Source organism: Pinus tabuliformis, chromosome Q (genome assembly GCF_031772625.1).
Source record: "Pinus tabuliformis cultivar Carrire ecotype Pingquan chromosome Q, CPIR1, whole genome shotgun sequence".
In the NCBI taxonomy this organism is placed as follows: Eukaryota; Viridiplantae; Streptophyta; class Pinopsida; order Pinales; family Pinaceae; genus Pinus; species Pinus tabuliformis.
The window spans coordinates 1,346,105,963-1,346,132,399 of NC_142296.1; the positions used below are offsets into that span (position 1 = coordinate 1,346,105,963).

The 26,437-nt window shown below is 39.9% G+C and overlaps 1 protein-coding gene across 1 annotated transcript in view; it reads right to left on the reverse strand.

The window, feature by feature from the left end:
* LOC149224873 (uncharacterized) overlaps positions 1 to 26,437 on the reverse strand; it is a 203,206-nt gene that overhangs the window by 13,710 nt on the left and 163,059 nt on the right. Inside the window, exon 5 of the mRNA XM_089386309.1 lies at positions 12,265 to 12,500. Within this exon, the coding sequence (XP_089242435.1) occupies positions 12,265 to 12,500 (236 nt within the window). The remainder of the gene's footprint in view (positions 1 to 12,264; positions 12,501 to 26,437) is intronic.

Below are 26,437 nucleotides of genomic sequence, written 5' to 3' on the forward strand. Positions count from 1 at the left end.
AAACAAAACTTTGAACTAACAAAATTAACCTACGTCTAAATCTGAAAATGCAGATACGTAAAAGCCCAAAACAAAACACTGAACGGTGATAGTGACCCCAGCCCAACGCAAGCAAAAAAAATTGACGCGGAAAATATAAACCCTTGAACAGGACCAGCTAACCGCGGCGGAGACACAGCAGACAAATCGATTTGAAGTGCGGATTGGAAAAAAATTAGTGATACGCAGATGGCTACCTGAGCGACTACGCCCAGCAAGCAAGACGTGGATATGGAACCGGCAGCCCTGACCCGTGCACGCAGAGATGAAACGCGTTCACTGCTGAACTATAATCCTAACAACCTCAAAACGTTTTGCACCCAAACACGCCATCATAACTCTGATATTAAGACAATCCGAGATGAATCGAATGCCAAGCAAAATGAAAATCGTAGCCCTGGCTCGGGAAGGGAACTGAAAATCGAAATTTCGAATATGCATAAGATTTAAATGTGCAAAAGAAAATCGTTTGAGTCTCCTCTGAGCGTGGTTTGCCTGGAGTTATGAAATAACTCAATACGTTTCACCAGAAATCAAATCACAAAATACTCAAATCGAAAACCTGAGTTATGTATGCATTCACGCTTCCATTGTGCTTCGAAAATTTCTCTGTCCTTTTTTTTTTTTTTTTTAGAGATGTGCTTGCAGGTTAATGAAGGCAGCAGGTTTTTTGGAAATACCTGGGATGATTTAGCCAGAAAGAAAGCACCCTCATTCACGTTTACTTCTCACGTTGATGCAGCGGTGGATGTAAGCCAGTTCACCAGTTTACAAATTTGTCGAATGCCAAAATCAGAAAAAGGCTGTAACCCTGATGACAGATATCCTGCAGAAAAAGAAATTTGGCAGATACACAGAATTTTGCAATAAACCCTTTAAAATTTACCCAAAGTCACAAAAATTTATAGCTCTGGACAGCTAGTTTTAACAATAATTGTAGTAACCTTTTTAATTTATCAGAAATATGAACTTTACTGTGAAAATAAGAAAATCTCTCATGCAAAACAGGAAGTAAACTTTAAAAGATTAACCCGGGGCACAATCAGCTGGGCTCTGCACAGATCAGCCTGTGGGAGTCGGCTGGTTCAGCCCAGAACTTCCCCAAACGCCCACAAATACCCTTCACCTAAAGGTTTCCTGCACACCTCAAGCAAACATCAGCAAAGAGGGCAAGAAATGCTGCTAGATTTCAAGAAATAATGGAGATACCTGCCATTATTTCAGAAACCCTACAGCATTCAAACCCTAGCACGTGAGCAAGATACCTGTACTCACAATGCTCTGAAAAACCAGCTATTTTAACTGCTGAAAACTGAAATATGCAGAAAAGCAAACATCTCACAGCAACTCCAGAGAATAACACCAGCCAGTTTGAACCCCAAAGTCTTCTTTTATTAATCAGAAATCAGATTACAAGAGAGCTTTCAATACAGACTCACAGATCAGATAAACCTGTAAAATGACCCCCTAAGACTCTATAAGAAGGAAATGATCCCAACGGCTAGTTTTGGGTGATCCATGTAGAACTGATCTCGACCGTTGATGAGGATCAAGACACCTCTTGATCTCATCCGTCGATTTTATTTAAAAAAGATATTTTGCATGTGTTCACAAAAAATATTATTATTTTATGATTTAGGGTTTTTGCTTTGTTTTATGAATTTTTTATTATTTTTTATTATTTTTTTATTTTTTATTAATTTTTTTTTTTTTTAATATTTTATTTATTTTCTAAATGGATCATTTGAACCAAACCGTTGGAAACATCCCCTAGGACCTAGGACTTAGGACTCATGAGGGGATTTAAACATTTCTCAACCCTCAAGACACATTACATCATGACTTTTACAATTTACATCTTAAGGGGACGAACCCACTTTAACATAGACCCTCATAGACCACCCAGATCTGCGACACAACTATAATCTAGCAGATTAACACGCTAGGATTCTCCTAAAGTCCTAATAACGAAATGCATCCCGGCTTTGGGGTCGGGTTTGAAGGAAAACTCTGCCGATCCATGGATCGGTGAGACTAAAAACCTCCCGGGACGCAGATTGTCATTAGAAAGTTAGGTCCACCTAGGCAACTTTACATACATGACTCTGATCTGCTTAGATTATTTACAATTCAAACGTGCAGACTGGGTTTACAACAGGAAAGATCAAGCTGTCGATGACTGTAGGCTGGCACGGACATGTCGCTCAGGAGCTACCCTTCTCTGCCAACAGAAAGGAGGTGTACTGCATGGGTAGTTGACCAGTAGTGGTCAACATCTGGCTCTACTTGGGGACACGTTGCTGCACTGGTAGGAACGTGAGAATCCAGAATCTGCATCCATACAACACACAAATAAAAATAAGTAGCGTCCATTCCCAAATCATCATATGCATTAAGTACAGGAGAGATAAAAGCTCTTCATTTATTGACTAACTAATAACATGAAAAGTAAATCTAATCCTAAAAACAGAAATGAAATGCTGAAAAGACAAGGAGTAGGGATAGAAATACAATACAAAAGATGCCCCATGGCATCAGATATCATCTCTGAAGAACAGCTTGAGCATTTGGCCGTTCGCTGGTAGATGAAGTGATTCACCATCCAATCTGCTCAAGTGGAATGAGTTTGGTCCAGCTATGTCTCTAATGATGTACGGTCCCAACCACAAGCTGTCAAACTTTTTATGCTTTCCTGGTTTTTCATTTTTGCGATCCCAAAGTAAAACCGTATCTCCAACCTGCAAAGATCTAGATCGAGAGCATTTATCAAAGTTTTTCTTAATATTAGATTGATTTTTGCATATAGTTTCAAAAGCTGTCCGACGAGTCTCATCTAATTCCACAATCTGATCTATCCTATTCTGAACAACATCTTTATCAGTGGAAATATTTTGGAGAAGCTGATAGGCTGGCAATTTTAGGTGCACAGGTAAGGTAACATCCAAGCCATAAACCAGTTCAAAGGGAGATTTACCAGTAGATTTCTTCTTAGTAATTCTGTCTGCCCACAAAGCATACTTGATTTTGCTGTCCCAAGACTTCTTGTTATCTCCTACTATTTTCTTGATAATGGTTATGAGATTTTTATTACTTGATTCAGCCAAACCATTACCCTGAGGATAGTAATTCGACGAATGAGATAAGACGATGCCATATTTGAAACAAAAAGATGTAAACTCTGAAGAACTGAAAGCTTTGGCATTGTCAGTAGTGATCTTAGCGGGGACACCAAATCTAGTAATGATATTATTCTCAATGAAATCCATAATCACCTTTTCAGTGGCATTCTTAGCAGGAATGGCTTCGACCCATTTAGTGAAATAATCAGTAGCAGTCAGAATCCAAGAGTAGCCATTGCTAGAATTTTCATGGAACTTCCCTATGAAGTCCAGACCCCAATGCTGAAAAGGTGCCTCTACAATAACAGGTTGTAGAGGAAGGGCAGCAAGCTTCTGTTTCCCAGTGAACAGTGGACAGGCTTGACACGTTCTAACATACTTGTGCACATCAGAAAAAATCGAAGGCCAATAATAGCCAGCTCTCAGGATTTTGTGGGCAGTAGTTCTAGCGGCATAATGACCACCACAAAATCCTGAATGAAATTCGGAAATTAATCTTTTGGACTCAACATCGTCAACACACCTAAGCACTATGCCCTCTGGATTTCTCCATCCAAGGCCATCCTTCATAAGGCAGTACTTAGTGGCTTTTAGTCTAAGAGCCCTTCTCTTATGAGCGACTAAGTGATTAGGACATGCAAGATTTGTTAAGTAGTAAACTATGTCCTCATACCATTCATGCTCATCTAACCTTCTTAATTCTGGTGAAGAAAGATCGTCAAGGCAGAACAAACCAAGAGTCTTTTCATTACTTTCAGTTAACATTTGAGCTAAACCTTGGCCTTTGATCAGCTTGGTGGGTCTAATTTCTAAATCATACTCCTGTATCTTAGTAACCCACCTAGCACGAGTCCCTAAGCAATCAGTTTGAGTTAATATGTCCTTAACAGCAGAATGTGGGACGAAAGCAATGATCTTAGAATAACCCACATAAGTTTTAAAATGCTTAAGAGACTTGACCAGGGCATAAGCCTGCTTTTCCATGGTATTGTACTTCAATTCGGAGTTTTGAAGTGCTCTACTCATGAAAGCAATAGGCTGCTCGTGACCCTCTCTATTCTTTTGAAGTAAGACACCGGCAATGGTATCCTCAGAAGCGAAAGAAAAAATCATGAAATCTTTGGAGTAATCAGGACTAACAAGGACAGGAGCCTTCGCGATAGCAGACTTGATTTCTCGGAAAGCCCTTTTGCCCTCTTCTTGCCAGACAAATTTCACATCCTTCTTCAGAAGACTTTGAATGGGTTTAGCTATTTCCGCATAATTCGGGATAAATCTTCTAATAAAATTTATCTTTCCAAGGAAAGACTGAAGGGACTTGAGGTTGTGCGGGAGAGGAATCTTTTGAATTGCTTCAACACGTTCAGGATCGACCTTGACTCCTTCCTTAGAAATGATATGACCCAGAAGTTTCCCTTCAGTTACCCCAAAGACAGATTTAGCCGGATTCAAAGAGATTCCATATTCTCTGCATTTATCGAAAACTTTCCTAAGATGATCTATATGGCTGATACCATCTTTAGAGAAAACAGTAAGATCGTCTTGGTAAATTTCGATGATTTTCCCAATTAACCCTTTGAAGGCATAATCCATGGCCCTCTGGAAAGTAGCCCCAGCATTTGTTAACCCAAATGGCATTCTGATGTATTCAAACGTGCCCCATGGTGTTGTGAATGTGGTCTTGGGTCGATCTTCCTTTTTAACCCAAACTTGATTATACCCAGAAAAACCATCTAGCAATGACATCATTCCAGACCCAGTTACTCTTTGCAACAAAGTTTCCATTTTTGGCAAAGGGTAATTATCCTTTTTGCATGCTAGATTAAGGTTTCTAAAATCAACACAAAGTCTTATTGTACCATTCTTTTTCCTGACAATCACTAAATTCGAACACCATGTCGAATGCCTAGTTTGAGCGATGATCCCTGCTGCAAGCATTTTCGTAAGCTCTTTCTGGACCAGGGGGGCTAACTTAGGATTAATCTGCCTAAGCTTCTGCCGGAAGGGTCTAGCATTTTCGTCCTTTAATGGAATAGTATGCTCCATAATATCCTCCCTATAGCCCTTCAATTCATCATAGGAAAAAGCTAAAATATCTCGATATTCACGAAGTAAATCAATTAACCTTTTCCTTTCCTCCAGACTAGTACCTTTACCGATTTTAACCATCTTCGGATTTTCAGAAGTACCAATATTAACTTCAAGGTACTCGCCTGGGTCCAACTTGTCTTCTTCTCTCAGCTTCGTGGCATCATGCCGATCAAAATGTTGCTCTAAGGCAACTACATTTATGGGAGTAGGGTTTATGATATGTCCATGATCTAAAGAGCCATCCTCGCCAGAAACTATCCGGAAATCCTCAAACTCATCCAAATGATTGAGAAAACGAACGACTTGTTTTTCATCATTAAAAACCTGCCAATGCTCTGAGTTGTCTGGAACAGATGGTCTGAATATTACTTCCATTTTAATTTTATCGTTAATTAACTCGTCAGACAACTGGAAAGTGGTAGCAGCTACGGCAAGCTCATCCGCCGAACTATTTAGCTCTCTAGGAATTGCTTCAAGGTTAAGGGCATCGAAATGCTCCATAGTATCCCACACAGCATTTCGATAGTTTCTTAATCTCTGATTTCTACACGTGAATTTGTTCTTAAGCTGCATGATAACCAAATCGGAATCCCCCTTTATGCTAAGCAACTTAATCTTCAAAGCTTTGGCCAATTCAAGGCCCAACAATATGGCTTCATACTCAGCGACATTGTTGGTTGCTTCAAATTCTAGACGATAGGCAAACTTGAATACGTGACCAAGGGGAGACTTAAGCACAATTCCAGCACCCTTACCATGACTAGAGAACGCACCATCGAAATACATATACCAGACTTCATCTTTAAGACTTTTGACCTTTTCGTCGGGAGGAGTTATGAAGTTAGACAGGATAGCATAGTTCCCGATGTCAGATTGCTCTCTAATTATTTCGTTATGAGGCTTTTTAGGATTTTCAACATGAAATTTCCTCTCAGGCTCTCTATTTAGTCTAACGAAACCGTCACCGCTGGGAGAAGGAATCATAGCATATGACCAATTCATCTGAATGCTTCCCCCTAGATCAGAGGCCCACTTTCTAGATAACAGCATGCCCCAAGCATCAGGTACATCAACAACAACAATATCCATAACCACCATGATGTCTGGGTAGACCGAAAGATGAACTTGCAAATCCTTGATTAAACCATGTACTTCGATCTTCTTAGAATCCATGGCGCATATATTATAGTAGGGTCTGGAAACTCTTAAGTTAAGCTGTTCCATAACCCTTTTAGTCATAACACAAGCAGATGCACCTGAATCCAACATGCAGTTATTCAATTTATAACCATTGACTAACAAGGTGATAAAGAAAGGTTGATGATCCTTGTTATCAGCATCTACGCTTTGCAGATAAATAGGAGCGTCATGATAGTCAACCTCACGAATCTTCTGTTGAGAAGCGTTGACTTGAGGACCCTGAATTGCTTTTAGTAATTTGTCCCTTTGGGAAGGGATCTTAGCGATCTCAGAGACGGGAACCCAGATTTTAGCATTATTAAACCAACTCCCCAAATCGACATCTATTCCCGAATTTGTACCAGGGTTTGAAGTTCGAGGAGGAATTTGATTCCCGCTCTGATCCTTATCCCTTCTCTGGTATGTCAAACCCTTATCTCTAGCAATTTCCAGAATTTTCTCAGGAGAAGGTTTCTCACCATATAACCTAGCCAAAATGTCATCTTCGTCTTCAAGGTTATTTATACTAAAAGCGGATTGAGGATTCACAACATCATAACTCCTTTCCTTAACCTCTATCCAATCATTCATGGGCAAAGGAAACTTGCTCCCTACCACGTTTATTTGCTCACCTGTCCCAAACATTCCATTATCGAAAAGTCTTTTGATAATGGGACAAGAGGATTCTTCGTGAAAATCAGCACAAGCACGACAGTAGGGAGGAGCATCATCCACCAGATTGGTAAGCGGATTAGGAGGCCTCTGCTCACTAGTTTGACCCTTTCTCTGCCAGTTACTATTTCTGTTATTATTATTTCGAGGCTGAAAATTTTGCGGTTGCGCTCTTTCCATTTGAATTAACCTATTCTGCAAAGTGTTTATCTCCTTATTATGGTTGATTTCCATGGTTTCAATTTTCTGAAGCAATTTGAGAACAAGTTCATTTTCAGGCTCTTGGACTGCTTTTCCCTTAGGTTCCTTTAGTTTTGTAGCAGCCCTATCAAAACCTGGGATTTCAGATTTCCCAGAAGCTGCCTTGTCCTTTTCAAGTTCTACAGCTAAGGCTTGGCAATCTCGATAATCAGTAAGTTTAGCACGCCTTAACTCGTAAGATGGTTCGGGACCAAAGGCGTCAATATAAAAATCTTGGAGAGTTTTATCTGAAGGTTTATAGTCTTGAGGTAATTCTCTAATAATACCATTAAACCTTCTGTTAAATTCCTCAACAGTTTCGTCTTCTCTCTTTTTCATCAGAGTAAGAGCTCTTACAAGATGTCTTCCCTCTCTCTTATCTCCAAATTTTTCTCTAAATGCATTAATGAGTGATTGTAGAGAGTCAAAAGTATTAGGAGGTTTTTCTGTATACCAGTCATGAGCATCACCTCCTAGAGTCAAGACAAAAAGGGTCATCCTGACATCTTCGTGATCAAAATCAGGAGATCTAGCATACTTAGCCATCCATATGTTGAAATCTCGCAGATGGGAATTAACAGTAATGGCATTATCTCCATGAAAACTAGGCAATTTGTCTATCCCAACAGATGGAATATCATTGGGGGCTCCAGGAATGTTAGAAAAATCACAAGGGGCAAACAGACTCATGGTGCTGCGCTTAACTTGACCTTTAAAGAGCAAATGAATATCGGAGAGGGCTTCTTGTCCAAGATTTCCAAGAAGTGTACGAGAAGCGAGTTTGTGTGATCGCACCCTATAAACCTTTTCAGGATCAGGAGTAGGATTGCACAGACAGCTCGGATGTCTTCTAGTGTACACTCTTGCAGATAATATAGGAAGTGGAGTCGCCACTTGAACAAGAAGCTAAGCACGGAAAAGCTTGAAAAACAAGGACCAAGGACAGAAAAACTCTATCCCCGGCAACGGCGCCAAAAAATGTTGTCGCGCAAAATGACACGACAACGCTCAGACCGGGGGCTGTCACTCTGATCCCCGGTCTCTCCGTTTAAGCCTGTCTCCCACGGCTAAGGGGGGTAGTCCCTGAGGAAAGATGGAGGCCAACTGCCAAGCAGTTGGGTTGGGAGACGAGATACACGATTTGAGGCAAGCACAAAAATGATTTGATGAAACGAAGCAGACCAGTGCCTTACAAGATCTAAATGATTATTAGCTGAATGATCTAAGAATATGAGCCACGGACAACAATCATTTATTATCAGACAAATAGAACGATGCTTTAAATATCCAGTAAAAACCACCAAGTTCCTCGAATAACGATATCCGGCAAACTGAGAGAAATAAATTGCTTTGAATAACAGAGACACCAGATACTTATTTCAATTCAGATCTCAGCTTAAAAGATATGCAATGATAAACGACTGAATAAGGTAAAAGAAATTCTCCACAATTTTTTTTTTATTTTTTTCAAATTTTTATTTATTTATTTATTATTTTTTTTTATTAAAATTCTAAAAAAAAAAAAAAAAAAAAAACTAAGTTAATTTTAAAACTAGACTATATAAAAATTTAAAACTAAGACTGAAGCCTAAAATTTCCTTTTTATTATTATTTTTTTTTTATTTATCTAAAATCCAAAACCCTAAAAAAAAAATCTAAAACATTAACTAAAAGAAAACTACAACAATATAAATTACGAAAATCTAAAACTATGTGAAAATTTAAATAAAATAAACTCTAAAAAAATATTCTAAACTAAACTAAAGAAATTAAATTAAAATTTAAAAAAAAGATGAAATCAAATTAAATTTTAAAACCTAAACAATGAAACGCATGTTTTATATTTTTTCTTTTATGTTGAAAACTAAAAAAAATAAAAATAAAACACAACTTTGAACTAACAAAATTGACCTACGTCTAAATGTGAAAATGCAGATACGTAAGAGCTCAAGACAAAACGCTGAACGGTGATAGTGACCCCAGCCCAACGCAAGCAAAAAAATTGACGCGGACAATATGAACCCTTGAACAGGACCAGCTAAACGCGGCGGAGACACAGCAGACAAATCGATTTGAAGTGCGGATTGGAAAAAAATTAGTGATATGCAGATGGCTACCTGAGCGACTACGCCCAGCAAGCAAGACGTGAATATGGAACCGGCAGCCCTGACCCGTGCACGCAGAGATGAAACGCGTTCACTGCTGAACTATAATCCTAACAACCTCAAAACGTTTTGCACCCAAACACGCCATCATAACACTGATATTAAGACAATCCGAGATGAATCGAATGCCAAGCAAAATGAAAATCGTAGCCCTGGCTCGGGAAGGGAACTGAAAATCGAAATTTCGAATATGCATAAGATTTAAATGTGCAAAAGAAAATCGTTTGAGTCTCCTCTGAGCGTGGTTTGCCTGGATTTATGAAATAACTCAATACGTTTCACCAGAAATCAAATCACAAAATACTCAAATCGAAAACCTGAGTTATGTATGCATTCACGCTTCCATTGTGCTTCGAAAATTTCTCTGTCCTTTTTTTTTTTTTTAGAGATGTGCTTGCAGGTTAATGAAGGCAGCAGGTTTTTTGGAAATACCTGGGATGATTTAGCCAGAAAGAAAGCACCCTCATTCACGTTTACTTCTCACGTTGATGCAGCGGTGGATGTAAGCCAGTTCACCAGTTTACAAATTTGTCGAATGCCAAAATCAGAAAAAGGCTGTAACCCTGATGACAGATATCCTGCAGAAAAAGAAATTTGGCAGATACACAGAATTTTGCAATAAACCCTTTAAAATTTACCCAAAGTCACAAAAATTTATAGCTCTGGACAGCTAGTTTTAACAATAATTGCAGTAACCTTTTTAATTTATCAGAAATATGAACTTTACTGTGAAAATAAGAAAATCTCTCATGCAAAACAGGAAGTAAACTTTAAAAGATTAACCCGGGGCACAATCAGCTGGGCTCTGCACAGAACAGCCTGTGGGAGTCGGCTGGTTCAGCCCAGAACTTCCCCAAACGCCCACAAATACCCTTCACCTAAAGGTTTCCTGCACACCTCAAGCAAACATCAGCAAAGAGGGCAAGAAATGCTGCTAGATTTCAAGAAATAATGGAGATACCTGCCATTATTTCAGAAACCCTACAACATTCAAACCCTAGCACGTGAGCAAGATATCTGTACTCACAATGCTCTGAAAAACCAGCTATTTTAACTGCTGAAAACTGAAATATGCAGAAAAGCAAACATCTCACAGCAATTCCAGAGAGTAACACCAGCCAGTTTGAACCCCAAAGTCTTCTTTTATTAATCAGAAATCAGATTACAAGAGAGCTTTCAGTACAGACTCACAGATCAGATAAACCTGTAAAATGACCCCCTAAGACCCTATAAGAAGGAAATGATCCCAACGGCTAGTTTTGGGTGATCCATGTAGAACTGATCTCGACCGTTGATGAGGATCAAGACACCTCTTGATCTCATCCGTCGATTTTATTTAAAAAAGATATTTTGCATGTGTTCACAAAAAATATTATTATTTTATGATTTAGGGTTTTTGCTTTGTTTTATGAATTTTTTATTATTTTTTTATTTTTTATTAATTTTTTTTTTTTAATATTTTATTTATTTTCTAAATGGATCATTTGAACCAAACCGTTGGAAACATCCCCTAGGACCTAGGACTTGGGACTCATGAGGGGATTTAAACATTTCTCAACCCTCAAGACACATTACATCATGACTTTTACAATTTACATCTTAAGAGGACGAACCCACTTTAACATAGACCCTCATAGACCACCCAGATCTGCGACACAACTATAATCTAGCAGATTAACACGCTAGGATTCTCCTAAAGTCCTAATAACGAAATGCATCCCGGCTTTGGGGTCGGGTTTGAAGGAAAACTCTGCCGATCCATGGATCGGTGAGACTAAAAACCTCCCGGGACGCAGATTGTCATTAGAAAGTTAGGTCCACCTAGGCAACTTTACATACATGACTCTGATCTGCTTAGATTATTTACAATTCAAACGTGCAGACTGGGTTTACAACAGGAAAGATCAAGCTGTCGATGACTGTAGACTGGCACGGACATGTCGCTCAGGAGCTACCCTTCTCTGCCAACAGAAAGGAGGTGTACTGCATGGGTAGTTGACCAGTAGTGGTCAACACTAGGATTAAGAATATTAGTTGCTGAGATATGGGAAATTAGTTGCTAGGATTTAGGAGATTATTTATCACTCTCAAAGCATAAATAGGACAAGATGGGAGAATTTGAAACACACATGGAAACACTTGAAAGACACAGAGACCAAGAGAAGGAGAGTGCATCTCAAAGGAAAAAGTGTAGATCTGCTATAACAAACAGCTAGAGGGAATCCACACAGTAGTAGCATATACAGTTGTACAACAATAGCTGCTGCCTTCTTTCCTCAGCATAGCCATACTTCTATTTCAGCAGATTATACTTCTTTGTTCTGCAGTGTTTGTTTACTGTGCAACTGCATGTGTGTTACTCATTTATTGCTTCCACTGTTCATTTTTCCAGCCATGTGTGATTGTTGCATCTGCAGAAATATTCATTTTCTGTGATTAAATAATTTTAGATGTGATTTATAAACATAGGACAGCATTCCTATAGCACATTTGGAAAATTTGACACTGTCTGTCTTTCTGTGTCAATAGGAATTCGGATTGATATTGTTCTTCTAGTAGATGTTTGATTTGTAACAAAGTATGCAGGACGACACAACTTGCAGCATTGAAATGGTTGTTGCACTTGTGCTATTCATATATTGTAAATTGTTGGAGTTTCAAAGGAGCTAAAAAGGAAAGAAAGTGCATAAATGACTACAAACAATAATTCTGATGCAAGCATGGCTTCAAGTCTAAGAGAGCAAGTAGAGTGGGGATACTTTAACACAAGAAAGCCACTCATCTCAATGGCACCACAGAATGAAATTTCACCATCACCCTGAGAAAAATGCATGTCACCCATACTAAGATTGGCACCCTCAATAAAAACAGGGAGGTACACTTTAGAGCCCTTGCTGAGATTTTTTATGTCACAATTTCCACCATTCTCGCGGCCAGGAATGGTTCTTGCAGCTTCAGCTGCAATTCTTTCCCAATTAGCTGTCCCCTTTTCCACCTGCATCCACATGTCTGCATCAGGATACTAGGAGCAGAGAATGGAAAAATCAAGGGAGCACAAATTTCTGTTGCCAATTTATGATTTTGATATGAAGAAGTTTAAAATGTCAATGATAAGATAAAGATAATAGAAGACATAAACATGAAAAAAGTTACAATTTTTTTCACTATAAGACTACTGAATTTGAAATATTGAGATGGATGGAAAGTCATAATGACATATTAGAAAGAAATTACCTCTTATTTATCTAACTCAAATATATTAGTTCTTCTATGATCGAACCATCAAAAGTTCATGACCTTGAACACCAAGTCATTTTTAGTCCCAATTTTGTGATAAAGATGTATTTTTTAAATTCGTCCGTTAGTACTTCTCTATCTGGTCAATGGAATGGCTATTGTGTGTCAATGATGTAACTATTTTATTAGGTTGAGTGGATCATAAGTTAAGGCAGAAGTTCATTCATTATGAAGACATTGTTAGGAAGTCCTAATTAGTTGGATGCACTCGTGTCCCAACCACCATGCTTGTGGACCTCTAAGAGTATAAAGAGACCACTTAGCATTATTGTGTGTGTGCATCATATCTCCACCTTTGTGGATCATTTGTATTTAGATGTAAGTCAACCAAGTTGAATAGAATTTAATGCCATTCTTTGTGGTCCTAACTTCATATGCATGTAGATGTGATCGTTTCTTTTCTCCTATTTGTTTAATCCACAGCACATAGTTTATTTTTACTCTGTTTCATTGTCATTGCTCTTAACTTGCAGCCTTGGGCAAAATTCATGTTCAAAATATTTGCACCATTATTAGGTTTGGATTTTGACAAGGGAAGATCTCAATCTAGCTAGTAATAGCTGCTGTAATGTATCTAGGGAGGATAATTAATGCATTGTATCTATATTAATGGAATAATGTCCACTAAGTAGTTAGCGTATGAACTCTTTAATATAATTTGGCCATACTGATTGAATAAGTCCCACTAGGTAGTTGGTAGATAATAATTTAGGCAATATAATAATGATAGGCAGTTGGCATAGGCCCCTAAGAATACTTGTTAGAGAGTATATATATACATGCACATCATTGTATTGGGCACGTTGGATTTGTATCATAACAAGCATGGTTTGTGTATTCTCTATATTCTTGTGTTTAATAATTAGTTACACTGCAGTGTATTTATTGTCCACAAAGGATTATAACAAGTAGTATCATTGCACCTTCCTGGGTCAAGGGAAATCAAATTTAAATTTTTTGTTTGGAAATTTTCTTGTGGCTGGTTTTTCTCTCAACCTATTAACATGATTGTAGTCGGACCTTTTACCACAAATTCTAGTAGGCCTTGGAGAGGGAAACCCTACAAGACAAAAGCTAGACAAAGTGCTAACAATAGGGTAGAGGCCCAATGTCACCTTAGCCAAAATCCCCTGCTCATTACAGAGTTTCATTGATGGAAGGAGTCCCAGTAGGAAGGAGATCACTTAGAATAGATATGCTAGGTATGAGGCACAAATTAATCAAGCTAGAGCTCATTCAAAAGAGAGGCTCAGTAATTATTCAAGGCTACCAAGAAGCAAAACGCTCTCAAAGAAAAACTCTAGAAAACAAGGTTCAAGACCTAGGGTATTGAGATTTTTGGTGAAAACAATTGTTCATAAGGTCAAGACCAAAGAAAAATGGTTTCTTGCAATGATAATAAGCTATTCCAAGGCTCATGAAACCCTCAAGAAAGTCCTCAAGTTGAGGGAGAAGAATCTAGGGTTTCCCTCTTAGGGCAACACCTAGGGCAAGAAACTTTATGGATGAAGTTTGAGTGGATTCCCACCAAAATGATAGGTCATGTAGTCAAGACCTACCTCTTGATGTTTAGGCTCTCAAGCCACCAAAATTCCTCCTCCCTAAAATTTCGCTCCAAGCCCTAGTTTTTATTCCAAGCCTTAAAAGGACTGAACTTGAGAAGAGAAATTTATGGAGAAAATTTAAGGTTGATCATCAAGTGATGAGACCAGTGCCTTATCCTATGGGGATATGGAGTCTAGGATGTTTAAGATAAACCAAATTCCTTCTAAGGAGGTCAAATATTGATGCCTTAGCTATAAAAATTTCAACAATTACCTACTTAATGGAATAATGGATTTTGATGGAAAATAATTAGTACTCCACTAGGAACATTCATTACATGTCACAATGAGTAATGCAGATGACATTCATCTAGATATTCTTCAATAAATTGATCTTCAACAAATTAGGGCACATAACTTCAACCTAGTATCAATAGTTCCATGCACTAGACATTCAAGAAAAAGATATTCAACAAAAGATTCCACTTACAAGATAACATGCAACATATCCTTCCATTACACCAAGAAATAGCTCAAAAGAATGTCAAAATCAACTTACATATATCAAAATGCATTGAAGTATCTCCAAAATCACCCACAAAAAGCAAGTGTGAATTCTCAAGAGGTCCAAAATTTCACAAGATTGATGACGATTTGGTCACAAATGAGTGATCACATATATTTATATGAGCTACTAAACTGAATTATGTCTAAAAGCCCCTAAAATCATAAAGTGATGGGCAAAAAACACCTCTAGGTCACAAGCCGATCTAGTAACCAATGCAACAAATGATAAAATCTCCTAAGGAGGGACAAAATGCTGACGTCATGCATGCATAGGCCTCCAGAGTGAAGGTGTTGATGCCAAATGGTTCCATGTGTGATGTAGAGGGCCTCTAAAATCATGATAGAGGGGTTGGCCCCTGTGTTTCGATGCAAACCATCCTGTGCCCCCCAAATGTGGATTTGGGGCACAAAATTGGGTCTCATGGGTCTCCTGGTGATAGAATAGCTTGATCTTGCTCCAACTTTGAGGGCTCTAAGGATGGTGCTAGCCCTCCCATGTCTCAAAGGGTGAGAGTCTTGACAGCGTAACAATTGTTTGGCCTGGTATTGACCAAATACATCAGGGACCCTATAAGCTGCCTGTACAAGGTGGGGTCAACATCTTTATCTTCTGATGCATCAATCTTCTTCCAGTTGGTGATCATTGGAGTAGCCATAGGTCTACAGTCCTGCATCCTGAATCTCTTCAAGATCTTTGTAGCATATCTCCCTTGTCCAAGGAAGATCTCACCCTTCTACTGCCAAACTTCCAACCCTAGGAAATAATGCATCTATCCCAAGTCCTTCATGTTGAACTCTGTGGCTAGGTTCTTCTGCAATCTTTGATGAGCCTGGATGATCCTGGATGATCCTGTCAGGAAAAGATCATCCACATATAACACCAGGATTAGAGGCTCATTCTCTACGACAAGATAGTAGAGATTAGGATCTGCGTCACTCTTAACAAACCCCATCTTCTGCAAGTAGCCATCAATTCGACTGTACCATGCTCTAGGTGCCTGTTTAAGCCCACACAAGGCTTTCTTTAATCTGCATACATGAGATTTCTTCTCATGTGTCTCAAAGCCCTCTGGTTGTTCAATGTATACTTCTTTTTCTATCACCCTGTTCAAGAACGTTGTCTTTTCATCCATCTGGTGAATCTCCCACCCCATCTGTGCTGCAAGGGACATCACAATTCTAATAGAAGTATACCTAGCTACTGGGGCAAAGGTTTCTTTGTAGTATATCCCTTCCTTCTAAGCAGACCCCTTAGCCACAAACATGGTTTTGTATTTCTCCACACTGTCGTCTGCAACATATTTAACTTTGTAGATCCATCTCGAACCTACCATTGACTTGTCCTGAGGCCTAGGTACCACTTCCCAGACATCATTGACCATTATAGAACTGTATTCCTCCACCATAGCATCTACCCATACTTGATGTTGAACGGCCTCCTGAAAACTAGAAGGTTCCCCAACCTGAGCTACTAGGGCCTGGTATCTGTTTGGTTGTCTTTGCTCCCTTTTATCATTCCTGGGTGCACCAATGAAGTCCTCTGCATCCCGTAGAATCTGTTGGAGTTCCCGGCTTGTTCTTCCATTGGTAGTGGGTACATCTATCAACTCTTCCTCTTCCTGAGATTCCTCCTGTTCTGAAGCTTTGCCTTTAGGAGAATTGCTGGTACTAGTTTCTGCTAGTCGAAGTGGTTGGACCAACAGATCGTCTTTTGACTGCTCCTCGGAAGTCATTTCTCGGGATTTCCTAAAAGCTCTGTCCTCCATGAACTTTACATCCCACCGAACTACTACCTTCCTACTCCCTAGAAGATAGACTCTATATGCCTTAGCATTCTCGCTATATCCCACAAGATATCCTTTCTCAGCAGTTTGATCTAATTTCTTTCTCTTTTCTTCGGGTATACGACAATACACCAAACTCCCAAATATCCTGAAATGACTGACTTCAGGTGTCTTCCCGGTGAAGACCCTTTCCGGAGTGATTTTGCCCAATGCCCTGTGTGGAGTCCTGTTCTGGACATAAACTGTCGTGCTGCATGCTTCTGCCCACAAGAATTTGGGCATATCCTGATCATACAGCATTGCCCTAGCTGCTTCCACAATAGTCTTGTTTTTCCTTTCTGCTACTCCATTCTGCTCCAGATTGTAGGGATCTATCCACTCCCTTCTAATGCCTTCCCTAGCGCAAAAATCGGTGAAGTCCTTGTCAACATACTCCCCACCATTGTCTGAGCACAACATTTTTATCTTCTTTCCTGTCAAATTCTCTACTAGAGCCTTGAATTCTTTGAATCGACCAAAAACCTCATCCTTGGTTTCCAGAAAGTAAATACAAGTCTTCCTGGAATGGTCATCGATGAAAGTGACGAAGTATTCGACACCACTAAGAGCTTTTGTGGACATAGGTCCGCAGATGTCTAAGTGTATCAATCTTAGAACACTCTAAGCTCTATTGTTACTTCTGGAAAACGTTGTTTTGGCATACTTGCCTAGAGCGCACCCTCTACATACATCATCTTGTTCAGTACTTAACTCTGGAACTCCTGTTATTGTTTTCCTAAGAATTCGCAGAGCCCCATAGTGTAAGTGTCCCATCCTCCCGCGCCATAGTTCATTCAAATCTTTATCTCCATTGCTATCTATCAATGCCATTGAAGACTCTAGCTATAATCTATACAACGTGTTACTTTTGATTCCAATCTAGGCCTTCTTTTTCCAACTCGGGTGTTTGACATATACTTTCTCCTTAATGAAGAAAACGTCATAGCCCTTGTTTTGAAGTTGAGATACGGAGAGTAAGTTCATCCCCAATCCTGGCACATGCAGCACATTAGTTGCTCAAAGCCGCTCTCCTGCTTCCGTTTGAAACACTACAGTACCTCTTCCTACGGGGGTACACTTTGCCTTATTTCCATGGTGATCTGAAAATTCATCTTTTCTTCCGGATAATTTGAAAAACATTCTCAAATTCCTGTCATATGCCAAGAAGCTCCACTATCTATATACCAAACCTCAGAGGAGGCAAAGCTTGCTAGGCAAGCGACTTCTTCTTCCAGTCTGGAAGCTAACATTTAGCCAGCCTTGATCCTTGAACCTTCGGCCAGCCTTGATGGAGCCCCATCACCCCACCTTCAAACCAAAACTAAACAATGATCTCCTGACTTTATCATCCAACTCTGACACCATCCTATCCTGACTCTCTCACACCCTCAACAAAATCTTGGGTGTGACTTCCTGACTCTCTCACACCCACAACAAAATCTTGGGTGTGACTTCCTGCTCTCCCTGATTCTGACACATTACACAACCAGCTTCCAACTTCCAGCTTCCTGCTTCCAGACTCTCTCACACCCTCCTCAAACTTCCAGCTTCCCTTTCTCTATGCTTCCAGCTTCCCTCTCTCTATGCTTTCAGCTTTCAGCTTCCAGCTTCCAGGTGACTTCAAGCTTTCAGCTTCCAGCTTCCCTCTCTCTATGCTTTCAGCTTCCAGCTTCCAGGTGACTTCAAGCTTTCAGCTTCCAGCTTCCAGGTGACATCCAGCTTCCAGCTTCCCTCTCTCTATGCTTTCAGCTAGAATAATCATGATCCATGTCCCTCGTGCTTTCTTCTAGAAATTTGCGTGAGTCCCTTTGAGTTGATGCCTCTGCATCATGCTCCTGACCCATAGCCGATTATTCTCTCCTGTTGTCGGATCTCTGCTCTGATACCATGTGAAAATTTCTAACCTGAAATTCTACTGCAGCAACTGATTTATTTCACCTACTTATCCTTCACAATAAGTTATTTACGAAATCCCTTCACCAAACATTAAAATAAATTCTACTGCAATTATCACATAATTACACAAAGAAAATAACAACAATATACAAAGAAAATAACAACAATATACATGCGCAAGAATCAATCACATCAACACAGTTGCTTTTGGACAATTGTCCCCAGAAAAACCCAATGTGGGAAAATCGGTGCAACAAATGAGGGTTTTATTAATCTTCAGCAACAATCGCTTTACAAGGAATGATTTTACAGAGAAACTGAGAGAAAACACTTGAGCCTTTCCCCTGGAAATTTTCTGACACCTTGGAGACCCTTCTCCCACTTTTGTGTCACTTTTGCATCACTCTGCGTCCCTCTACGTCAGCCTGCGTGAGGGTTGTGTCTCCCCTGGACTGCGTCTCCCTCTGCGTTGTCTCTCAATGCCCCTACGTCACCTCCTCCTCCATCACTAACTACTGTTGATTCCCTCCTCTTCCTCCAGCTTACAATCCACCCTCTGAAATCGATCTCCTTCTCTTTGAGAATCGATTTTCCTTGGGATACTGAGTATCCGCTGGTGTGTCTCCAAATGATCCTCAAGTCTTCTCTTATACTTTTCCTGTTGATGAATCAACTATTAAAAATTAGGCTCTAATCAACGGCTAAGATTAAAACAGACTTGATCCTCGTCTCTTAGAAGCTTCTCACCCTTATTTTTATTAATACCCATTAATATTTTTATTTCCCTAAGTTTAAACTTAGGAACCCATTAAAAATATTAATTATTTTAATAACTCCTCATCCGGGTGGAATTTCTCCAAATGATTTCTTGGTCTTGGAGATCACATGTGCCTTAGCCTCTCCACCAAATTTCAAGGTTAGAGCACATCCGATGCTACCCAAAATCAACACTAAATCTAGAGCAAATCTTTAAATCATGTATTAATGCAAGACAACTCTACAACAATACATTTCTAAAAGCATATGGAAGCATAAAACATGTAGCACATATAAAAGGAAATAAGCACAATTGATCAACAAGAATCCATACCATGCTCAAGGAGGAAGAACATCCAATTTGTGAACCCCAAAGTCTAATGCAAAAATATTTGAAAATACACAAGAGAGCAAAGCTTCCACAAGCACAATAGCTAGTATCCATACTACAAAATCAGAGCCCAAGGCTCATTTAAATAGAGAAATGGGAGAAAATCTCAATGGAGCAACCATGTGACAAGTGTGAATGGAGATGATCCCAAGGAAAGAAAATCGAATCCCAAGAGAGAGAGCATGAGACACATGTGCAAGTTAAAATCCTCCTTTTGCCCAATGTATTTCCCTTGTGAAGAACTCGAGCTGCCAAATGTGGGAGCTTGTTGGTGAATGAGGGAGCTAACTTCCAACCAAATCTCATCATGCCAACAAACGGATGACACATCCAAAACTACCTCCAATCTACCATGCGTGAGTCATCAAGGAATGCATGTCACTGCCCTTGAGAAATGCATGTGGCATGAAGTGAAATGAGTGTACAAGTGGTGAGGATAGGTGGAGTTGAAGTGGAGTGTTAGTTTTTGTAGCATCGAATAGTGTTCTAGTCTCGAAACTTTGTGAAGAGGCTAAAACACAAGAGTTCTCCAAAATCGAGAAATCGTTTCTGGAAATACCACCTAGAAACAACAAATTAAATTAATTGATCGATAATTAAAAAATGCCTAAGTATAACTTAGGGAAATCGATTAATTAATAGTAATTAATTGAGAAAGGTGAGAATTCTCTAGAAACTCACACGGATCAACTTGGAGATGATCACAACCATCGATTAAGTTTTCATCGTGGTCGTTGGAGTCCCAACTGGAGATTATAAGAAGAGATCGATCGGTAGATGGAGAGATACACAAGAGGGAGCCAACAGTGCGAGTTCCTTAGGCAGTTCAAGCTAGCCAGTAGCAGAGTCCGAGCCAGAGAGGGGGCGCAAGGATAGAAAGGGGCAGAGACAGTGATCCAGAGGAAGATTTTCCAGTTCCAGAGAGGCAAGAGAGGAGGTCGGAATTATTCTCCAAGAGGCTGCGTAGTGCTTGCGCTGAGCCTCAAAGAGGCAATTCGATTTAGTTGGAGTGGAGGTCATTTCAGGTTCCAAAGTCCAGGAAGATTTTCCAGTAGGCAGGAGAGACACTTCCTCAGTCAACAACAGGTAGGACGGCTTGAGTTGCAGTTGTTCCAAGCTGAGCGTGTGGCAGACTGCACAGAGGTGACACGAGGCCTACACAAAGGGTTTGGACGACTCAATTGGAGCTGTCAGTTGGATCCGAGATTGCTTGGAGAAGAGGGTAAATTTTCCTCAGTGATTTTGCCAGTATTTCTCTAAGGAAAGGATCGTTGGTTTGGCATCATTTCATTATACTCATAGTTTCATTGTTGCTTAACAATAAAAACCCTCAGCTGTTGCACCGGTTTTTCCACATTGGGTTTTTTCAGGCACATTTGTCCAAAAATAATTGTCATTTTTATGTGTGTGCTAGCATATTTCTCAGTTCCTATTTTTGCTTCCCTGATATTTTATTTGGTGAAGAAATTGCAGTGTGAATATTTCATTATTTTGTCGTAAACAGAATAAACTGCATAATTAATTTATTTGTTAGAAGAAATATTTCCAGTCGCTGCATTTCAAGGAATTTTCACATGGTATCAGAGCGTATTTGATGGACGGGAAGCTCAGAGGCGAAAGTGAGAAAATTTCGTTGTTCAGAGGGAGCAGCAGGCTGAAATTTTTGGGGCTGCGGAATGCCTAGCCAGGCAATGTGAATTGTTGGGAAAGACTTAGATTTTCCAGTTGTAGGGTGGCAGGAAGTTCAACTTGTCCAGAATAGCGATTCCAGCAGGCAGAGGGAGCATCAGCTCAAATTTCACAGAGCAGATTTTCTTGTCTAGGCACAAACGGTTTGCAGCAATTGCTAAATAAAATTCAGTGCCAGAAGGAAGAGAAAGTGCACACACTGAGGGAGTTTCTCTCATAGGGTTTCTAGCTTCAGAATGCAATTTTCCAGTTGCAGTTGGAAGCAGTAGCAAGCAGGATTTCTCACTCCAGAAAGGAGTACGAATAGTAGAGCTAGCTATCCAGCAAGAGAAAGAGGGAAATTTCCACCCTAGGTCGAGTTTTTGTAGAGATAGCCACAATTGGGCTTAGAGACCAAGACAAGTTGGATGGTGCATCCAACTATATCATCTGGAAGGCTAGGATGTCCTTTCTGGATGAGGATGGCCTGAAGACCTCTGCAGAAAACGTAGTGGCAAAACCTACCAATGCAAATCAACTGAAAACCTTCAACAAGGAGATGGCCAAGGCAAAGCGGATGATCCTGGATGGAATTCAGGACCATATAGTCTCACATATATCTGGCAAGAACACAACCAAAGAAATATGAGATGCTCTCTCAGGGCTGTATCAGAATCCTTCCGAGCAGCAGAAGATGTTCTTGAAGAAAAAGTTGAGAAACACCAAGATGAAGAAGGGTGAAGGCATAGACCCTTTTCTCACCAAACTTCAGGATATCTCAGATGAGCTTGCAACGGTAGGAGAAACACCTCCACCTACAGAGATGGTAAGGTTAGCCCTCAACAGTGTCACCGAGGATTGGGAGAATTTCGTCCATAGCATTCTAGGATGAGATACATTGCCTAGGTGGGACCAGATGTGGGGTGATCTTGCATAGGAGGAGATGAGGCAAGCTCTAATAAAGAGCTCCATCAGCGGCAGTAGGAGCAAGGTATCGAAGGGTGAAAAAGAGGAAGAAAATGTGGCCCTTACATCAAAAGGGAAGGTAAAAGGTCCCAGTCAGGGACAAGGCTCGCAGGGAGAAAAGAAGAAAAAGAAGGATTTATTAAAGATCAAGTGCTTCAGGTATGGCAAATTTGGCCATTACAGTAGTCAGTGTCCTCAAAGGAAGAAGGACAAGAAGGAGAAGCAAAAGCAGACGGAGGCTCCAACAGAGATTGATAATCTTTCCTCAAGGCTAGAGGAAGATTTCGCCATGTATGCAACTATACCTCCAAGAGAGAGGCACGGCGATATGGAGCTTTAGTCCCAAAGTTGTGCAGAGATTTGGGCAGGGTCCATAAAGGTGAGCATCAGATGGTGTTTTCCTCATGGATCATTACCTTGCTATAAGGGCCCACAATATTCAATATCAGGAGGATCAATGTCAATTGGTGCAGTCAGTTCCAAGGCAACAGTTGCAGTCAAATGCTGAGGAGCCCAGAGCAGTGTTGATAGCAGTGCAGGAAGCATAGTGCAAAATCTCCAGTGGACAATGCATAAACTAGTAGCAGTCAGAGCTCAAGAGACAGTTGCAGCACAAAGACAGTTGATTCGGGATTTTGGATGCTTCACAGTTGCTATAATTGCAATAACAACAACAACAGTTGAGAGCGATTGTTAGTTGGGTTGCTGTGCAAATGTAGAGTTGGAAGCAACATAGGTTGTACAATGTAGTGTCAACAGCAGCACAGATGCAACATCAAAGTTGCGTAGTAGTTGGTGGGTAGTGGTAGGCAGTCACAGTTTCCAAACATCAACAGCGTGTATGGAGGATGTTATGGAGACAGTTGGAGAAAACCTTCCTTGCTAAGAGGGAGTGTTAGTTTTTGTAGCATCAGATGGTGTTCTAGTCTCAAAACTTTGTGGAGAGGTTGAAACACAATTCTCCAAAACCCATAAATCATTTATGGAAATTCCACCTAGAAATAGCTCAATTAAATTAATTGATCGATAAATAAAAAATGTCTAAGTCTAACTTAGGGAAATCGATTAATTAAATAGTAATTAATTGAGAAAGGTGAGAATTCTCTAGAAACTCACACAGATCGACTTGGAGATGATCTCAACCATCGATTAAGTTTTAATTGTGGTCGTTGGAGTTCCAACTGGAGATTATAAGAAGAGGTCGATGGGTAGATGGAGAGATATACAAGAGGGAGCCAACAGTGCGAGTTCCTTGGGTAGTAAGCTAGCCAGTACGAGAGTTCGAGCCAGAGAGGGGACACAGGGCTAGAGAGGGGAAGAGACAGTGATCTGGAGGAAGATTTTCCAGTTTCGAACAGGCAAAAGAGGAGGATGAAATTATTCTCCAGGATGCTGTGCAGGGCTTGTGCAGAGCCTCAAAGAAGCAGTTCGATTTATTTGGAGTGGAGGTCATTTTAGGTTCCAGAGGCCAGGAAGATTTTCCAATAGGCAGGAGAGACACTTCCTCGGTCAACAGTAGCCTATAGGTAGGACGGCTTGAGTTGCAGTGGTTCTAGGTTGAGCGTGTGGAAGACTACGTAGAGGTGACGCAAGGTCTGCGCAGAGAGTTTGGACGGCTCACTTGGAGCTGTCAGTTGGAGTCAGGATTGCTTGGAGAAGAGAGTAAATTTCCCTCAGTGATTTTTCCAGTTTTGCTCTCAGGAAAGGATCACCAGTTTGGCGTCATTTCACTGTACTCAAAATTTCACTGCTGCTTAATAATAAAAAGCCTCAGCTGCAACACCAATTTTCCTACATTGGGTTTTTCCGGGGACATTTGTCCAAAAATAATTGTTATTTTTATGTGTGTGCTATCATATTTCTCAATTCCTATTTTTGCATCTGCGGTATTTTATTTGGTGAAGAAATTGCAATGTGAATATTTCGTTATTTTGCCGTAAACAGAATAAAATGCATAATTAATTTATCAGTTAGAAGAAATATTTCCAGTTGTTGCATTTCAAGGAATTTTCACATTGAGTGGAGACTTCACTTAACTCTCCAAAACAATCTCATGAGATACTCGTTACTCCTCAAGAAGACCCCATGTTGCCATGTCACCCAATTGAACTCCTCAATTGTAGCTAGAAACTCGATTTCCCATGTGCTCAATCTCTTATGTGATGTCATGTGCCAAATCACCATTTCACTGCCCATTGACTTGATCTTTGACTTGAAATAATTTCCAAGTCATTTCCATGTCATTTTGTCACATGAAGTTCTCTTATTTTTTCCATTTAATTTATTTCTGGGCTAATTTATTGCCACATTTTCCACTAAACTTAGAAAAAGTGGGTTTTGAGGGTCCATAACTTATTTTTTACCCCTCAAAGTATATCTTAGTAGAAAGTTGAGTAGAGGTGAAATTTTGAGCACTCATACCCCATATAACTTCAACATCACTTATTACAATTTACAATCAAAATTTATTAAAATTTCCGTCCTGCAGGAATTTTTAAAATTTTAAAAAACGACCCCTAGACCTAATCAAAATCCGCGAAACTTTACAAGTGATCTAGTATGGTAATATACAATGACTCTAAACACTAGGACTCACCCAAGGCCTTTCCATCAAACTGCACTCTGGCTTGGGGTTATAGCTAAGAGAAAAAATTCGATTAATTATTAAGTGGTAAAAAGTACCAATAATTAAGCAAGTAAAAAAAACTCCCCAGAGTGGACTCACTTGATGACAATGTCCCAAGTTACCTAGGCCTGTTACATGACTCAATTCATCACACTAGCATCACTTTACAACATCCTCATAGGGCTTGCGAAATTTGAGTACAATATAGGAAAAGATAGAGCTTAAAATCTCTGACATATCCTCGGGCATGGAGTCTTCAAGTGATCTTTAATGGTCAACAATCATCAAGTGATTGGACCAGTGCCTTGTCCTATGGGGACATGGAGTCTAGGATGTTTAAGATAAGCCAAATTCCTTCTAAAGAGGTTGAAATTTGATGCCCGAGCTATCAAAATTTCAACAATTAAATAATTACCTACTTAGTGGAATGATGGATTTTGATTGAGAATAACAAAAAGTACTTCACTAGGAACATCCATTACATGTCACAATGAGTAATGCATACAACATTCAGCTAGATATTCTTCAATAAATTGATCTTCAACAAATTGGGGCACATAACTTCAACCTAGAATCAATAGTTACATGCACTAGACATTCAAAAAAATGATATTCAACAAAAGATTCCACTTACAAGATAACATGCAATATATCCTTCCATTAGACCATGAAATAGCTCCAAAGAATTTCAAAATCAGCATCTATATATCAAAATGCATCCACATCCAAGTATCTCCAAAATCACCCACAAGAAGCAAGTGTGAATTTTAGAGGTGTGAAATTCACATGATTGATGATGATTTGATCACACACACACACACATACACATATATGTACGAACTAGTAAACTGATTTATGCCTAAAATCCCCTAAAATCATAAAGTGATGGGGAAAAAACACCTCTATGTCATAGGCTGACCTAGTAACGAATGCAACAAAAGATAAAATCTCCTAAGGAGGGTTGAAATGTTGACATCATGCATGCATAGGCCTCCAAAGGGAAGGCATCGATGCCAAATGGTGCCATGTGTGATGTAGAGGGCCTCTAAAATCATGATGGAGGGGTTGGCCCCTCTGTCTCGGTGCAAATCATCTTGTGGCCCCCAAATGTGGGTTTGGGGCACAAAACTAGGTCTCATGGGTCTCCTGGTGATAGAATCAACATTGAGGACTCTAAGGATGGTGCTAGCCTTCCCATGTCTCAAGGGGTGAGACAAACCTCATTTGGGCCTCAGATTAGCTGCCAAACCATGTGTATACTACTAAGTCGGCTGGGGCATGCTAGTCCAAGTGCATCATCTCATAAATAATGTGGGGCAAAGTGTAGACTACTAGAGGTACTTTAGGTGCCCATGGAATAGAATGATGCTCTACAAGTGATAGGAGTCCCATGGCTCT